Source organism: Tachyglossus aculeatus, chromosome 17 (genome assembly GCF_015852505.1).
Source record: "Tachyglossus aculeatus isolate mTacAcu1 chromosome 17, mTacAcu1.pri, whole genome shotgun sequence".
Classification (NCBI taxonomy): domain Eukaryota; kingdom Metazoa; phylum Chordata; class Mammalia; order Monotremata; family Tachyglossidae; genus Tachyglossus; species Tachyglossus aculeatus.
The window spans coordinates 58,562,868-58,579,855 of NC_052082.1; the positions used below are offsets into that span (position 1 = coordinate 58,562,868).

The 16,988-nt window shown below is 57.6% G+C and overlaps 1 protein-coding gene across 1 annotated transcript in view; it reads right to left on the minus strand.

Annotated features, from left to right (window-relative positions):
* Positions 1-16,988, minus strand: part of ZZEF1 (zinc finger ZZ-type and EF-hand domain containing 1) — a 77,028-nt gene that overhangs the window by 42,078 nt on the left and 17,962 nt on the right. Inside the window, exons 8-21 of the mRNA XM_038758856.1 lie at positions 15,725-15,935; positions 14,542-14,658; positions 13,578-13,756; positions 12,467-12,565; positions 11,001-11,092; positions 10,599-10,747; positions 10,307-10,418; positions 9,234-9,449; positions 8,812-8,912; positions 6,182-6,360; positions 4,626-4,759; positions 3,961-4,031; positions 3,330-3,444; positions 1,642-1,801 (exon numbers count right to left, since the gene is read on the minus strand). Coding sequence (XP_038614784.1) covers positions 1,642-1,801; positions 3,330-3,444; positions 3,961-4,031; positions 4,626-4,759; positions 6,182-6,360; positions 8,812-8,912; positions 9,234-9,449; positions 10,307-10,418; positions 10,599-10,747; positions 11,001-11,092; positions 12,467-12,565; positions 13,578-13,756; positions 14,542-14,658; positions 15,725-15,935 — 1,935 coding nt within the window. The remainder of the gene's footprint in view (positions 1-1,641; positions 1,802-3,329; positions 3,445-3,960; positions 4,032-4,625; positions 4,760-6,181; positions 6,361-8,811; positions 8,913-9,233; positions 9,450-10,306; positions 10,419-10,598; positions 10,748-11,000; positions 11,093-12,466; positions 12,566-13,577; positions 13,757-14,541; positions 14,659-15,724; positions 15,936-16,988) is intronic.

Sequence of the window (16,988 nt, forward strand, 5' to 3'; positions counted from 1 at the left end):
GCGCCGTTCCCGAGGAGGGGCCACACTGTCAGCTTGTAGCTCTGGGGGCCAAATCTCGTTAACCTCTGGGGCGGGGAGGTTGAGGCTAGCGCCAACACTCGCGTGTCAGGAGCCAAGCTGCCACGAGGTCGGGTCGGCCCTCAGCAAGACCCGCTGTGGTGACCAGAAGGTTAAGACGGACATTCGCTTCTGCTCCAAATGGCCCAAGGGCACGCTGGCCACCGCCCAGATGGAATGACAGACTTTCTCAACTTCCAGACCGTGCCACCGTCTCCTTTCCACCAGGATTCCTGTGGGCATTTGGTCCCCAGAGAGCACAGGAAGCCCGCTTGGAATTGGTCACGTGTTCTCCCGTTCCCTGCATTGCTTCTCGCTCCCAACACACCCCGGGAGGGAGATGAGGCGGGGATTGCTCCGCCGTCCTACAGATGAGGAAACGGGGGTGCAGGATGGGTAAGTGACTTGGCCAGGGTCACGTGGCAGAGCTGGGACTCGAATCCAAGTCCCTTAACTCCCAGACCCACGTCCTCGCCCCTAAGCAATGAGCCCAGACACTTTCAGGAAGTTTCAAAGAGGGGGCCTCTTTGCACCTCTTGGGGGTCCTCTGATTTGCTTCTATAGCGAACGCTCAAGTCCTTTACCTCCTGCCCCAGTCTACACCTGGCCTGCTGTGTGACCTCAGGCAAGTCACTTTACCTCTCTGGGCCCTTGTTTCCCCATGTGAGGAACAGAGATCAGATCCCCGCTCTCCCTCCCTCTCAGACCAGGTGTGTCACAGGGGATGGGGAATCCATTCAATCGGATCACCTTAGGTCTCCCCAGTAAGTGCTTAATAACGACAATAACAATAATACTAAATGGGTTATTTCTTAAGTGCTTACTATGTGCCCGGCACTGTACTAAGTGGATACAAGCACACTGGACCGGACGAAGTCCCTGTCCCACGAGGCTCACAGTTTTAATCCCCATTTTACAGATGAAGTAACTGAAGCCCAGAGAAGTTAAATGACTTGCCCAATATCATACAGCAGATATGTGGCAGAGCCAGCATTAGAACTCACGTTCTCTGACTCCCAGACTGAGCCCCCTTTTTCTTCTCCTCCTCCCCATTCCCCCCGCCCCACATCCTTCCCCTCCCCACAGCATCTGTATATGTTTGTACAGATTTATGACTATTTATTTCACTTGTACAGATTTACTATTCTATTTATTTTGTTAATGATACGCATTTAGCCTTAATTCTATTTGTTCTGACGACTTGACACCCGTCCACAAGTTTTGTTTGGTTGTCTGTCTCCCCCTTCTAGACTGTGAGCCCGCTGTTGGGTAGGGACCGTCTCTATACGTTGCCCACTTGTACTTCCCAAGCGCTTAGTACTGTGCTCTGCACGTAGTAAGCGCTCAATAAATACGACTGAATGAATGCTTGCCAATTGTTTACCTCAGTACCATCACAATGGGAAAAAGCGTTCTCACGAGAACCGAGAACTGAACTCCTCCATGCTTAGAGACTTGGGCCCTGGAGTTCGAAGGGGGGGACCGATCGTCCCCAGATGGCTAGATCGGAGTTGGGGGTGGCCCCGCTTCCCCCAACCAGCCCATCCCCACCCCCACAAAGCCCCCCAGACGGCAGGCACTCACACTTGCGGATGATATCGCCGGCGAGCTCCCGGGCTCCGGCGTCGCTGGCCTGGAGCTGCAGGTAGCACCAGGAGAGCAGGCTGCCCTGCACGGACCAGAACAAGGAACAGAGCGCGGAGCCGCTCTCCCGCAAGGCCCCGGACTGCAGCAGCATCTCGCTCTGCAAGGCAAAGGTCCACACTGAGGGCCGGGCCCTCCGCGGCGACGGCGGCCAAACCACCGGTCACGACGGGGGTTGATAGGATCCGTGCCGCAGCAGCAGCAAGGGAAGAACCACTTAATCAACGGCATTTACTAAGCACTTACAGAGTGCGGAGCCTTGTACTAAGCACTTAGGAGAGAACGCTATAAAACAATAATACTAATTATGGAACTTGTTAAGTGCTTACGATGTGCCAACCACTTTTCTAAGCGCCGGGGTAGACGCAAGTTAATCAGGTTGGACGCAGCTGCTCTCTCACCTGGGGCTCACAGTCTTAATCCCCATTTTACAGATGAGGTAACGGAGGCCCAGAGAAGTGAAGTGACTTGCCCAAGGCCACACAGCAGACGCGTGGCGGGGCTGGGTTTAGAGGCCAGGGTTGGTAGGTGAGGTCTCTGCCCACAGTGAGCTCACAGCCGAGCAGGGGAGAACCCTGTGGAGAGCTGCAGTTACATCATGGGGAAACTGAGTCTTCTAGACTGTGAGCCCACTGTTGGGTAGGGACCATCTCTATATGTTGCCAGCTTGTCCTTCCCAAGCGCTTAGTACAGTGCTCTGCACACAATAAGCGCTCAATAAATATGATAGATTGAAAATGAACCCTTGGACAAAATGCCTGCCGGCTCCCTTCACGAAACCTCGCCGCCGCCGCCAAGATGCACTCTGCCTGTCTGCCTATCTGTCTGTCTGCCTGCACATCTCCGAGCCTGTGGAGACCCTGGGGTCCCTGGCTTAGAGTCTGAGTAGGACAGGGAACAAGTTTTGAATCCCCATTTTACGTCTGACGAAACTGGAAGGCACAGAGGAAGTGAAATGACTTGCCCAGAGTCACACAACAAGCAATTGGCAGGGCCGGGATTGGAACCCAGGTCCTCTGACTCCAGGCCTGGGTTCTTTCCACTGTTACATGTTCTCGGTGAGGGCCCCCCAAGGGTTACTTCCCAGTGAGCCACCCTGGTCTACCCTTCGCCCAGGTCTGCCTGGTAGGGGCTGGGGGATTTTTCCAGACATTTATGCTACCATCCCACCGCAAGCACCAACTCACTCTGCTGCCTTCATCAACTGTTCGCCCCTCAAGGGCAAATCCCATCCCATCCCCCCCGCCTTACCTCCTTCCCCTCCCCACAGCACCTGTATATATGTATGTACGTATTTATTACTCTACATTTATTTTACTGGTACATATTTATTCCACTTATTTTATTTTGTTAATATGTTTTGTTGTCTGGCTCCCCCTTCTAGACTGTGAGCCCGCTGTTGGGTAGGGACCGTCTCCTAGATGTTGCCAACTTAGACTTCCCAAGCGCTCAGTGCTCTGCACACAGTAAGCGCTCCATAAATACGACTGAATGAACTGAATGAATGAATACCCCCTCATGCCCATCTGCGAGGCTGCCCTAAAGCAGGCCGGCTCAACAGGGAAGCCATGCTGATGGGCTCGTGACGACGCGGAGGACGGGGACGGGGCGGACGGGTCATGGGTTACCTCCCGGGCGGCAACCCGCTGCAAGGTGTCCATGACCTCCAGCAGTTGGCCGACGTCCAGTTTGGCCTCGCTGCCCTTCTCTGGAAGCAGGAGGAGGCCGCTCGGGTCCCGGTCACTACAGTGTCAGAGCAGCCCGAGTGAGGAGGCCCTGCCCTCTCACCCAACCCCGTCCACCCCTCCTTTGAGGTGCTTTAATTTGAACTTCTGCCCGTGTACCATTCTGCCAAGGCCCCGGGAAGCTTCCCGGGGAGGGCCGCGACCCAGGGACAAACGAGTCGACCTCCGGTTCTTCTAAACAAAACAGCCAACCGTCCCCAAGGCTAAGGCGAACCTTGGCAGCGGACAGGGGCCCCTCCATACCGGGGTGCAAACCCCTGGGGAGTCTAGGAATGCCCGAGGTTGGGGGTGGGAGGGGTAGCGAGATCCAGGCGAAAAAGCGCCAGGCGGGGAATCAGGAGTTCACGGTATTAGTACCAGCTCTGGCCCCGGCTTGTCTCTCAGCCTGCCTGGGACTCAGCCGCCTCCTCTGTAAAATGGGCATGAGAATTCTGTCCTCCCCACCGGCTACACCGCGACCCCGGGAGGGGGCCGGGGACTTGGGCTCGATCCGCTTCGGAAACCGGGCACTCACCTAAAGTACGTGCACAGCGACCTGAAGGTGAGGGGCACCGACTGCTTGTGCTCCTGCTCGGTAATGTTCTTCTAGGAGACAAGGAGAGTTTGCCCTCAGAGCCCGCTGCAAATTCAGCCTTAAGGGAAGTTCGAGAAGAGCCAACCCCGTTCGCAACCGCCGGACTCGGCCTCTGGGAGGAGTTCCAGCTTTTCCCAGGAAAGACGGAGCCGTGTGTCGGAAAAACGACGTTTTGTTTGATCTTTTATGCATTTGTTAAGCGCTTACCGTGTTCAAGCCATGTTCTAAGCGCTGGGATAGATACAAGTCAACCAAGTTGGACGCAGGCCCTGACCCACATAGGGCTCACGGTCTAAGTTGGGTGGCAGACGGTTGCCAACCCGCATCACACCGGTCCTGGGGCTTCTCAGACGCTTTGGGAGATTCCCCTTCTAAGGTTAGTGTCCAGGAGGGCCAGGAGCCAGGGGCCAGGAGCCAGGGGCCAGGGGGCCAGAAGACCGGGCCTGCCCTCTCCTCAAATACCAAAGGGAGGCAGGGCGGTTGAGATGGAGGCATGGGCGAAAGGAGTGGCAGGACCCAAGCCGGCTTGGAGAGAAAGCCGGGGCCCAGCGTGAGAAAGCGCAGGAGATCCCGCGGGGACCCGGGGCCGGTGGCGGGCGAGTTACCATCATGGCGAAGAGTTGGTTGCGGCGGGCGTGTCGGTCGGGGAAGAAGAGGGCGGCCCCGTGAAGGAGGGTGTTCCAGATTTCTTGCCTCAGCGTTTCCATCGGCGCCGGCTGGTCCCCCACGCTGTCCACCACTGGCGAGAGAAAGAAAGGGGTTCGGCGGTTGTCGGGGGGCGGTCTGCCCGCGGCGCTGTCGGAGACCGGCCCGCTAGCCTGCCCCCACTGCCCACCCTAACCACTACTGGCAAGAGAAAGGATTTTAGCGGGTCCACCCGCAGCGCTGACTGTGATTGTCCAGTCACCCCATCGCTGGCCCCTCCGCCCCACCAGGGCTCTGGAAGCACGGGAACTTCCCCGAAAGCCAGACAGTGGGCACAGACTGGCTCTCGCCTGGTACAATTTTGAAAAGCATCGCCGGCGCTGGTTCACGCCCTACCCTCACCACTGGCTTCGGCCCGGGTCCGCCCTCCCAACGGGCATCCGGAGGTCTCTGCCAGCTCGCCCACACAGAATCAAGTGCGGCGTAGCGCCTCCAGGGATCATCCTTGCTTCCTTGGGAGCTGATTCTCGTCAGCTCATTGCCCGTACCCAGTCCCCTAGCTAAAGCCGCCGCGGGGCCGGGCAGGGGAGCCCTGTGTCACCCATCCCCTGCTCCCAAGCTGCCCTTTGGGACCCCAGACACGGGCATCGGACACTCAGCAAGGGCGGGAACGGGCTGGGAAGAAGCTTGTCCATCAGGGATCAAGCGTATGCCCCATTGGGGTGATCGGAAACAGCAGCCAGTTAGGGAAAGACAGGCTGCTGCTGCTGCCCTAGGTGACTACATCTAGCAAAAACAAGGACAACAGTTGCATTTGTTAAGTGTTTTCTATGTGCCAAGCACTGTGCTAAGCATGGATATTGAGGCAATAAGTCAGATCAGACTGTCTTCATCCCGCACGGGGCTCACAGTCTAAGGGGGAGGGAGGGCATGGCGTAGTGGAGAGAGCACAGGCTTGGGAGTCAGAAGGTCATGGGTTCTAATCCCAGCTCCGCCACTTGTCTGCTGTGTGACCTTGGGCAAGTCACTTCACTTCTCTGGGCCTCAGTTACCTCATCTGTAAAGTGGGGATGGAGACTGTGAGCCCCAAGTGGGACAGGGACTGTGTCCACCCCGATTTGCTTGCATCCGCCCCAGCGCACAGTACAGTGCCTGACGCATATAGTAAGCGCTTAACTAATACCATAATCATTATTATTATTATTATTCCCATTTTACAGATGAGGAAACTAAGGCCCAGAAAAGTGAAGTGACTCATTCAAGGTCATCCAGCAGGGAAGTGGCAGAACCGGGATTAGATCCCCGGACTCCTAATTCCTAGGACTGGGCTCTTCCCACCAAGCCACTCTGCTTCTCCTACCACCCCAGAGCTTCCCATCCCTTTTTCCCTCTCCCTCTTCTTCTCCTAAATCTTTCCCACCTTCCCCGCCTCTCTGTGCCAGTCTCCCCGCGAAGCCCCAGAAAGGCAAGGCCCTCCCAGCCAGGGCCGGCGGACGGGAATTAATAGGAAAACCACCTCCGCACAGATGCCTGTAGAGCTCCTGGGCGGCCTGGGCTCCGTCCGACTTCTCGCTTGAAGCTGCGGCTCCTTGCGCCCGAGCTCCGGTCGTCTGGGAGTCGCCCGTGAGCACCGAGAAGCAGCTCTGGAGAAGCTGCAGGAGCATCGTCTGGGCAGAGGCGCATTCTTCCCTGGGGCTGCGGACAACGGCGAAAGGCGGGCGTGAGACCGAGAGGCCCGGGACTCCCGGGCGACGTCGAGGACAGAGGGGCCAACGACAGTCTTACTGCCTGAGCGCTACCGTCTGCCGAGCACCGTGCCGGGGCCTTGGGGAGCGTTCCCAAAGAAGTCAGCGGACTGACTCAGCCCTCGAGGGGCTCCCGATCTGACAGGGTGAGAGGAACCGCGATTATAACCTTTGGGACAGGGCCATTCCTGGGGCAATGGGGAGTTGGGGGGAAGTGCACCGATTATGGGGAGGGAGGGGTCTACCTAGGGAAGTCGTAGCCCTGCTCACAGTGGGGGGGGGGGGGGGGGGGAGGGAGGGGAGGGGAGGGGGGGGGGGGAGAGAGGGGAGGGGGGGGGGAGGGGGGGGAGGAGGAGGAGGAGGAGGAGGAGGAGGAGGAGGAGGAGGAGGAGGAGGAGGAGGAGGAGGAGGAGGAGGAGGAGGAGGAGGAGGAGGAGGAGGAGGAGGAGGAGGAGGAGGAGGAGGAGGAGGAGGAGGAGGAGGAGGAGGAGGAGGAGGAGGAGGAGGAGGAGGAGGAGGAGGAGGAGGAGGAGGAGGAGGAGGAGGAGGAGGAGGAGGAGGAGGAGGAGGAGGAGGAGGAGGAGGAGGAGGAGGAGGAGGAGGAGGAGGAGGAGGAGGAGGAGGAGGAGGAGGAGGAGGAGGAGGAGGAGGAGGAGGAGGAGGAGGAGGAGGAGGAGGAGGAGGAGGAGGAGGAGGAGGAGGAGGAGGAGGAGGAGGAGGAGGAGGAGGAGGAGGAGGAGGAGGAGGAGGAGGAGGAGGAGGAGGAGGAGGAGGAGGAGGAGGAGGAGGAGGAGGAGGAGGAGGAGGAGGAGGAGGAGGAGGAGGAGGAGGAGGAGGAGGAGGAGGAGGAGGAGGAGGAGGAGGAGGAGGAGGAGGAGGAGGAGGAGGAGGAGGAGGAGGAGGAGGAGGAGGAGGAGGAGGAGGAGGAGGAGGAGGAGGAGGAGGAGGAGGAGGAGGAGGAGGAGGAGGAGGAGGAGGAGGAGGAGGAGGAGGAGGAGGAGGAGGAGGAGGAGGAGGAGGAGGAGGAGGAGGAGGAGGAGGAGGAGGAGGAGGAGGAGGAGGAGGAGGAGGAGGAGGAGGAGGAGGAGGAGGAGGAGGAGGAGGAGGAGGAGGAGGAGGAGGAGGAGGAGGAGGAGGAGGAGGAGGAGGAGGAGGAGGAGGAGGAGGAGGAGGAGGAGGAGGAGGAGGAGGAGGAGGAGGAGGAGGAGGAGGAGGAGGAGGAGGAGGAGGAGGAGGAGGAGGAGGAGGAGGAGGAGGAGGAGGAGGAGGAGGAGGAGGAGGAGGAGGAGGAGGAGGAGGAGGAGGAGGAGGAGGAGGAGGAGGAGGAGGAGGAGGAGGAGGAGGAGGAGGAGGAGGAGGAGGAGGAGGAGGAGGAGGAGGAGGAGGAGGAGGAGGAGGAGGGAGTCGGTGGGAGGGGAGCCCGAAGGCCCAGCGCCTCTGCCTAAGGTGGCACCCCTGAGGATCGTGCGAGGGCTCAGGAGAGGAAGGGTTGGCCCATCCCCCTCCATCTTACCTCCTTCCCCTCCCCACAGCGCCTGTGTACATGTATATATGTTTGGACAGATTTATTACTCTTTATTTATTTTACTTGTACATATTTACTATTCTATTTATTTTATTGTGTTAATCATCATCAATCGTATTTATTGAGCGCTTACTATGTGCAGAGCACTGTACTAAGCGCTTGGGAAATAATATGTTTTTATTTTTTTTGTTTTTATAATAATACAATATGTTATAATATAATATAAAAAAATAATATGTTTTTATCATTGTTAATATGTTTTGTCTTGTTGTCTGTCTCCCCCTTCTAGACTGTGATCCCGCTGTTGGGTAGGGGCCGGCTCTAGATGTTGCCAGCTTGGACTTCCCAAGCGCTTAGAACAGTGCTCTGCACACAGTAAGCCCCTTCCAGACTGTGAGCCCGCTTCTGGGTAGGGACCGTCTCCATATGTTGCCAACTTGTACTTCCCAAGCGCTTAGTACAGTGCTCTGCACACAGTAAGCGCTCAATAAATACGATTGAATGAATGAATGAGTAAATAATAATGATGATGATGATGATGGTATTTGTTAAGCGCTTACTATGTGCAAAGCACTGTTTTAAGCGCTGGGGGGATACAAGGTGATCAGGTTGTCCCATGCGGGGCTCACAGTCTTCATCCCCATTTTCCAGATGAGGGAACTGAGGCCAAGAGAAGTGAAGTGACTTGCCCAAAGTCACACAGCTGACAATTGGCAGAGTCGGCGTTTGAAACCATGACCTCTGACACCAAAGCCCGGGCTCTTTCCACTGCGCCACGCTGCTTCTCTGTACAGGTGGCAGAGGGCCGGACCCAGGGCGAACAGCAGAACGCTGGGCTCTGCCTTTGGCCCTGAAATGGGCCCAACTCTGACCTACTTTTGTTTTAACGCCTTGTAGAATTCCCAGAAGAGTTGCCAACTGAGGCCCGAGAAGTCCAGGAACGACCTGTATTTTAAGCCCCGCTCTTTCTGCTGCACCTAAAAGAGCAGACCAGGGAAGTGACAGAAGGAAAAGGTCCCTGGACTCAGGCACCCCGGCCCAAGCCCCATGCCACGCTCCCTGCCTCCATCCCCCGGCCAGGCCACGCTATCCGGCAGAAGCACGGTGCCCATCCGCCGAGGATGCCGGGAGCGGACAGCCAAACGTGATCCCCACGGCCTCTCCGCTCCCACGGTAAGCACCACGCTGCACGCCTCGGCCCGCCGCGCCTGCTGCCCACCCCGAGGCCCTGCAAGGGCAGCGCGGATGCTGGGGGTCACCCCCCTCCGCCAGCCTCGGCCCGGGTGGCGGGCGCTCACCAGGTCCCGGGCCAGCTGCTGGACGAAATAAAGCGTCTTCAGGAGAAGCGTCGCCCCGCAGACAGTGCCCTCTCCGTCCTGTCTGCAGTGGGCACAGTTGGCACCCGGGTCCGGCTCCAGCGTCTCGGGCCGAAGGTACCCGAAGAGGCTCAGGCCCTGTACCCCTAGCCGCTCGGCGTTCTCTTGCCGGGGGCACAGAAACTTCACCATCAGGTACTGCGGGGAGGAGGGGAGAAGCGGACCGTGGTAGTCAGGGCCGCGGCGCGGGGGCGGAAGCTCGGCGAGGCAGCCGGTCGTTTCCTTCCCCCTGTTCTTCCCTCAAAACTCGGCTCAGCTGGATTTACGGCCAAGCCGATAAAGGTGCCCGAGGAGAAATTCTCCACGGGGTTGGAAAGATCCCCCGTGGAGCTGGGCTCCGACGGCGAGACCTTGAGTCCTGGGGTTCAGTCCAGTCCAGTGCCGAACAAACCGCTCGGTCCGCCAATCGGAACCACCTGGCCCGACGCCGTGCTCAGAGCTTGGCGCTGGAAGACATGACGCCTGCCCTCAAGGAGCTGATGCCTCCGCAATCAATCAGCGGTATACATTGAGAGCTTACTCTGTGAGAGGGCACTGTACTAAGCCCTTGGGAGAAAACAACACAACGGAATTTGCAGACGTGTTCCCTCCCCATAACGAACTTATAGTCTAAAGCAGGGGTGGGACAGACACTGTTATCAACAAATAACACATCAGGAAACTGTCCCGTTTGACCTCTTTCCTACTTTTGAAGCTCTGGCGTCAAGGGCCGTCCTGAATACTGCTCCCAACTCACTTTTATTCCCCGCGCCAAAGGCTAGGGACCGTTTCTGCTTTCCACCCGGGGATTCTCTCCCAGCGCTAAGTACAGTGCTCCGCACATAGGGAGTGCTCAATAAATGCTATTATTACTACTACTACTATTCACACTTTTTAGGGACGGAGGGAGAGGTGGGCTGATCCTTCTAACTCCTAACAAAGGCAAGAAAATCATCGCGGACCTCCCGGGACGGGCCGCCCTCCGGCCCTCCCTGCCACCTGCCGCCGGATCTTACTTTGGCAATTCGGCACTGCTGCATCTTGGCATCCACTTCGTCCCACTCTTCCTCCAGTTCAAACCAGCCCACGGGCTCGTCCTCCCCCAGTTCGTCGGACAGGCCGCCGGACCTGCTGGAGAGATGGAGCCGGGGGCTCCTGGGGTCACTGAGCCGCTCGGGAGCTCGAGGCCGATCCTGGCCCCGGGAGCGTCTTCCCTTTGCCTTCCCTGCTCACTGGGGCCACGGGTGTGATGCAAGCAGTGCAGCAGGATGCTTGCCTTCGAATCTCGGGATAGGGGAACCTGCTTACCTATCTTTAAGGAACTGCCTGAACTGGTGAAGCTTCCACGTGTCGTATTTTGCAAATCTTTTAAAGTGCTCCTCTGCGTGGAATCTTTCAGCCGGGCAGTTATAGGCGAAAACCAGGCCACACTGGGCCCCGATGCCACCTCTCCGGACCTGGAAAGGGAGCGAGAGGGGGTCGAACAGCCATGAGGGCTGGGAACAGAACCCAGGGGGCTACAACCAAAGCTGGGGCCAACTCTGCTGGCTGTTCTTTTGGCCCGTTCCCATAGAAAAGGAACACTTGTAGACCTAACAAGGCTCTTGGCCGACAGCAGGAGTTCCTTTCCGAAGAGCAGCCTTCAAGTCCACAGCAAGAGAAGCGGTACCCATCTGGTGCCGTGTTGGGGCGGGGCAGGGGGGCCCTTACCTTGATTCTGATCTGGGTGACCTGGAACGGAGAGCCCGTGCCCGTGGAAAAAATGGCACTCGCTCTGGTTTTCCCTGTCTCGGTGAGGAAGCCTGGAGAAGGGGGAAGGGGACAAGGTTGAGCTCAGAGGGACTGACAGACGCTACACCAGACCCCAGCGGGACAGAGGGAGAGGGAATCCCGATCCTACTAGGGAGCCGCGTCAGAGAGCCCAGAGGGAGGTAAAGGTGGAGGGGGAATGGAGGCACCCTATTCCAAGCACAATTGGCATCCGCCGGCTACTGTTTTGCCGAGAAACCAGTCTCTTCTGCCCCAAACTCCATCAGCATTGAAAGAACCAATGGCCCATCTTCTGGCAGTCCCGGGCCACTGATGCGGGTAGGCTATTCCATCGTTCAGCGATTTCCAACACCCCGAATTGTACCAACGTGGAAAGAAAGCACTTAGTAAACATTATTGGGTAACTAGGTGCATATCCTCTATTTCCCCTCTCTCTAATTTACTCCCCTTGTCTGTCTCAATCAATCAATCGTATTTATTGAGCGCTTACTGTGTTCAGAGCACTGTACTAAGCGCCTGGGAAGTACAAGTTGGCAACATATAGAGACAGTCCCTACCCAACAGTGGGCTCACGGTCTCCTCCTCTAGACTTCCTTGAGGGAAAGGATTATATCTACTGACTCTACTGAAGCACTCTCCGAAGCTCCGAGAACAGTGCTCCGCACCCAGTAAGAGCTTTGGATAGATTGATTGACTGGTTGACGGAGCGCTTGGGAAATACGAATTTGGCAACTTGTGGTGTCCCCGGCTCTGCACCCTCCAACACCCTGAATTGTACAAACATGGAAAGAAAGCACTCGGTAAATATTATTGGGTACCTAGGTGCATATCCTCTATTTCCCCTCTCTCTAATTTACTCCCATGTCCGTCTCCTCCTCTAGACTTCCTTGAGGGAAAGGATTATATCTACCGACTCTACTGAAGCACTCTCCGAAGCTCCGAGAACAGTGCTCCGCACCCAGTAAGAGCTTTGGATCGATCGATCGACTGACTGACGAAGCGCTTGGGAAATACGAATTTGGCAACTTGTGGTGTCCCCGGCCTGATCCAGTGAGGAAACTGGCCATTTAGGTGGTGGCTTGATCGGTGGCGTGGTGATTCTACAGCCTCCTGCAGAGTGCTCCAACACCCGGGGCCATCGCCTCCGCAGCCCTGCCTCCTGGAGAGGGTTGGACGAGAGCAGCTGGAAGTTGACCTCTGGCTCTCAGCGGCGACGACAGCCGCTCCGGGGCCTTTGTGACCAACGCGTCCTCCGATGCCCCGCGGGGTCTGGCGTTTCTCCATCCCTCGGCCGGGACCTCGGCTCCCTCCACTCCACGCACCCAGCGGGCGGGCTTCTGCCCGCAAGCTCTCGATGCTGGAGGGTGGGAGGGACGAACCCCACCGGCCGCGCCCCGGCCACTCACCGTCCCCGGTCCACGGCTCGACCAGCAGGTTCTCGGGCCCTGACTTGTCTTCCTTTCCCTTGACGTCACACGCTTGCAGGGTGAGCTGAAGAGGCTTGCCTGGTCAGTCAGGGGGATGGCGTGTTAGAGAGGCGGTGCATATCCAAGCGATGGGGGCCGAGGGGGACCCGGCTTGGTCTCTAGCACAACCCGACTCCTCGCACCCCAGCTGGGACGAAGCGTGTCAGAAAGTTAACCGGCTCCCTCCGTTAGCAGCAAAACGGGGCTGCTTGGCTCGCCATACGGGAGACGGAGTCCGTCGGGCCCCGCCCACGCCCCCGGAGCCCGTGACACAGTTCCAAGCGCGGCTGTGATGGGACCATTAGGCCCGGAGCACGCACACGGCTTTGAAGAAACCACGCTCCAGGCATGTTTGGGGTGGCCTCTAAAGAATCCAGATCAGAGATGCAGATCGGATTCTGGGGGCCCCGCCGCAGGGGGTTGCCGGCTCCAGGCTCCTACTCTCTGGCAGCTCTGAGACCGACCGTTCATATGCTGCCCGGGGGAAGGGCTAGGTTTCATATTTTCACAGCAGGGGCCATCTCACTCATGCCCCTGGATGGGGCTGCGTACCGTATTTACACAGCAGGATCTGCCTCTCTGCCGCCCTGGGACATGGCTGCGCATTTATCCAGCAGGCTCTGTTTCACTGCTGCCCACGGAAGGGGCTGGGTACCGTATTTATCCAGCATGCTCTGTCTCACTATTGCCCCAGGGAAGGGGCTGGGTACCGTATTTATCCAGCATGCTCTGTCTCATTATTGCCCCAGGGAGGGACTATGTACCATATACGATTGAATTAATATACAAACAGGAGGTTCCGTCCCACCATCTCCCCGGGGGTGGGGATGTGTCCCATATTGACGCAGCAGGCTCTGCTTCACTGTTGCCCCAGGACAGGACTATATACCGTATTTATCCAGCATGCTCTCTCTCAATTTTGGCCCAGGGCAGGGCTGTGCACCGTATTTATCCAGCATGCTCTATCTCCCAGTTGCCCCGGGATGGGGCTGTGCCCCGTATCGACCCGGCAGTCTCCGTCTCACTGTTGCCCCGGGACGGGACTACGTACCGTATTTATACAGCAGGTTCTGCCTCACTGTGGCCATGGAAGAGATGAGGGATGAAGCCTTGTACTGGGCATCCAGGTGGGCACTGATGGCGCACAGAGAACTCATCACCTTTGCAATGCTCCCTCTCGCGAGGGCAAAGGCCAGTAGGGTCAGTTCAACATCTGGGGTGGCACAGCAGCTGAAACCAACCAACGGAGACATAAGCCCAGCTGGCACCTCTCTGTTTGCTCCCGGGAAATGACGGGGGAAAGCGGAAAGAGTTCGGGCCTGGGGGCGGAGGACCTGGGTTCTAATCCCGACGCTGCCACTTGTCTGGGGTGTGGACTCAGGTCAGTCACTTCACTGCTCTGTTTCCTTGTCTGTAAAATGGGGATTAAGACTGTGAGCCCCACATGGGACAGGGACTGTGTTCAGCCTGATTAGATTATATCTAACCCAGCGCTTAGTAAAGTGCTTGGTACATAGTAAGCGCTCTCCATTTAAATACATTTTTTAAAAATACAAAAATAAGGCCCACATCCCCTGGCCTGCCTGAGAATCCTTAGGCAGCCTGCTTGACCTGAAGCTCCTCGTGGGCACAGATCGTGTCCGTCGACTCCATCGTACAAGGCTCTCTCGAGGGCTTAGTTCTGTACCCTGCCCACATTGGGCCCTTGGTCCGTTCCACTGAGGGACTGACTATCCAAACCCCAAAGTTCAGCTGACCTCTGTTTCCCCTGTGCTGAGACCCCCTACTTTCAGAGCTGGCAGGCCAGGCTGAGGGCTACGCTCGGAATCCCTGGGGGTGGAGAGGCAAATAAGAAAAATGACAGATAATGACAATTATAATGCCTTTAACGGTTGACTTTGTGAAGTGCGTCCGGTCAACTGGGGATGGTGCTCCCTGAGGCCTTTGAGGCTTTCCAGATAGAAATGGACCCGAAGGCCCTAACTCCGCCAGGGCCGAACCGGCCCGGAGCTCACCTGGTTATGCGGACGAGAAAGCTGTCCACCTCTTCCAGAACGTTGGGAGAAAGGAAGTTGGAGAAGTCCGCAGAGCCAGGGGACAGGGACAGGGGAGGCATGTGCTGCAACGCCTTCCTAGAAACAAAACCCAACACACGGTCGGAGCCGAGACCCAGGGTCCCGGTCTGCCGCAAGGAACAGCCCCGGCGGCTTGCAGACAGATCCCCACGCTTCCACCCCACGTTCGGCGCACACTGACCCTTTCCTCCTTTCGCTTTCTCGAAGGGGGAAATTTTCCTGAAAAAGGGAGAACTCTGAGTCCTGCTCAGTAACTGGCAGGTGGAACCAGGGGGCTTAGTCTCTACCAAACCCACTAAACAGTCCGGTATTAATTCCGGCCCTACAGACTTTCTGGCTAATGGAAAAATGATCTCGAAAAGGGAATTAAAGGGTGGGGGTAGCAGTCTGGGTGACTTTCTAATTGGTCCGGGGTTTTATTGTGGCAGAAAATGGCGAGCGAGTGAGCGTCCCTCAAAGTCCTCCAACCTGCTGAATGGGATGAGATGACAATATGTTTCCACTGCCCGGGACGGGTTTCAGATAAGACAGTGTCTCCTGGGAGATGTCCATGGGGCAGGGCGGGGGACGGTGGAGCCCAGGAGAGTGGGGTCCTGGGGGGACAGGAGAGTGCCGAGGGTCTTAGGGCACAGACTCCCCAAGAGGGGAAAAGCCGGTGACCAAAGGCCTGGCACAAAGCTGGAGGAGAGCAGAAGGGCGTCGGAGACAGAACTCAGGCGGCACAAATGGTAGTGTCGCCGAGCGGCACGGCCCAGTCATACAAGGGGTCGCAGGGGTCACCTGCGAGGCATCTCTGCCAGCAGTGGCAGGGGGATTTTCCAGGTCCATGACCCGATTAGGGGCCCCAGCCGGACAACCCCGGCCCAAGGGCCCGAGAGGTGGGAGAGGCCCGACACAACCGACGCTCATCCCCGAATGCAGCGGCAGGCTCCGGCCAGTCCGACCAGTGCCACGCTGGACCGAGGGAGGGGGCTTCCCCGCCCCACGGTCCCCCATGGCATCAATGTACTCCACGGGTCCGCTCCCTCCACTCCCACGCCACAGCGGGCTCCTGCCGGGCCTGGCCCTGCAACCCGCCAGAAGAATCTCACAAAGCAGGGAAGGGGGAATGAGTGGTACGTACTGAGTGTTGTGCAAAATGGTCTGAACAAAGGCTGGATTCGTCTCCATGGACGCCGTCACTAGCGAAGTCAGCAGGGACCAATACCAGATGGCAGAGGCGTCCGACACGGACACTCCAACTTTCTTAATCCTCTGGAAGCCGACAGCCCTCAGGCCGTGAATTCTGGTGTCGCAGCCGTCACTGAGACATCGCTTGATGTTAATCTGCACATCTACCGAACAGCAACGGGGACTCAAGTCAGCTTCTCCTCCTCCTCCTCCAAGCTCCAGACTCAGAAGGCTGATCTGCCTTCGGTGATTGAGCTGCTGGCAGCTAAGTTCCGGGGGTGAGGGGAGGCTGGAGAGAGAGAGGGCACTAATCGACCAGCGGATGCTGCCATCCGTGGAGCCAAAGGCTACCCTGGGCATGCCAACCTCAGATTCCGCACGGCGATTCAATGCCGGGTTTTCCTTAATGACAGTGAACGGAAGTATCTTCTAACCCTCCTAATCTTCAAGGAAACTCCAACTCCCGTATCTCCACCCACTCTCAGCACTCACGTAGATATGTATAGTTACGGATTTATTCTGATTTCTCTTTGTGTAAATACCCTTGCGCCGACCTCCCGTGTTCAGATTGGAAGCTTCTTGCGGGCAGGGGACGTGCCCTTTGAGGGTCTATCATCCTCCCGCCAGCGCTCAGTGTGGGATCCGCTCCGGGGAGGGCCCAGCTCAGCAAATGTTGAGTCCGGTGCTTGGGTCCAGTGGGCCGCCTTTGGGATGGGAAAGCCTCCGCTTCCCGTCCACCCGGGAGACTCCAGAGGGGGTCACGAGACCCAACCTCAGTCACTTAGGGACTGCCCGGTTTTGTATCATTTCACCGCGCCCTGGACCTGAGCGATTTCGAGGAGTCCCGAGAAGACAGGGCCCCAGCCGACCCATTTCACGGGAGGTGTCCCTGTGTCTCTGCCGATGGGGCCCTGGGGGAAGAGTCACAGCTCCTCCAGAGGGATGATGACTTGGGCTTTCTACTTCTTTTTCAAAAATGGTATCTGTTAAGCGCTTACTTTGAGTCACGCACCATACTGAACACTGGGGTAGATATGAGGTAATCAGTCCCTGTCCCACATGGGGCTCCCTGTCTTAATCCCCCTTTTACAGATGAGGCAACTGAGGCTCAGAGAAGTGAGGGGACTTACGCGAGGTCAAACGGAGGACAAGTGGTGGGAGTCGGGATTAGAACCCAAGTGCTTTGACAACCAGACTTCTAGACTGTGAGCCTGCTG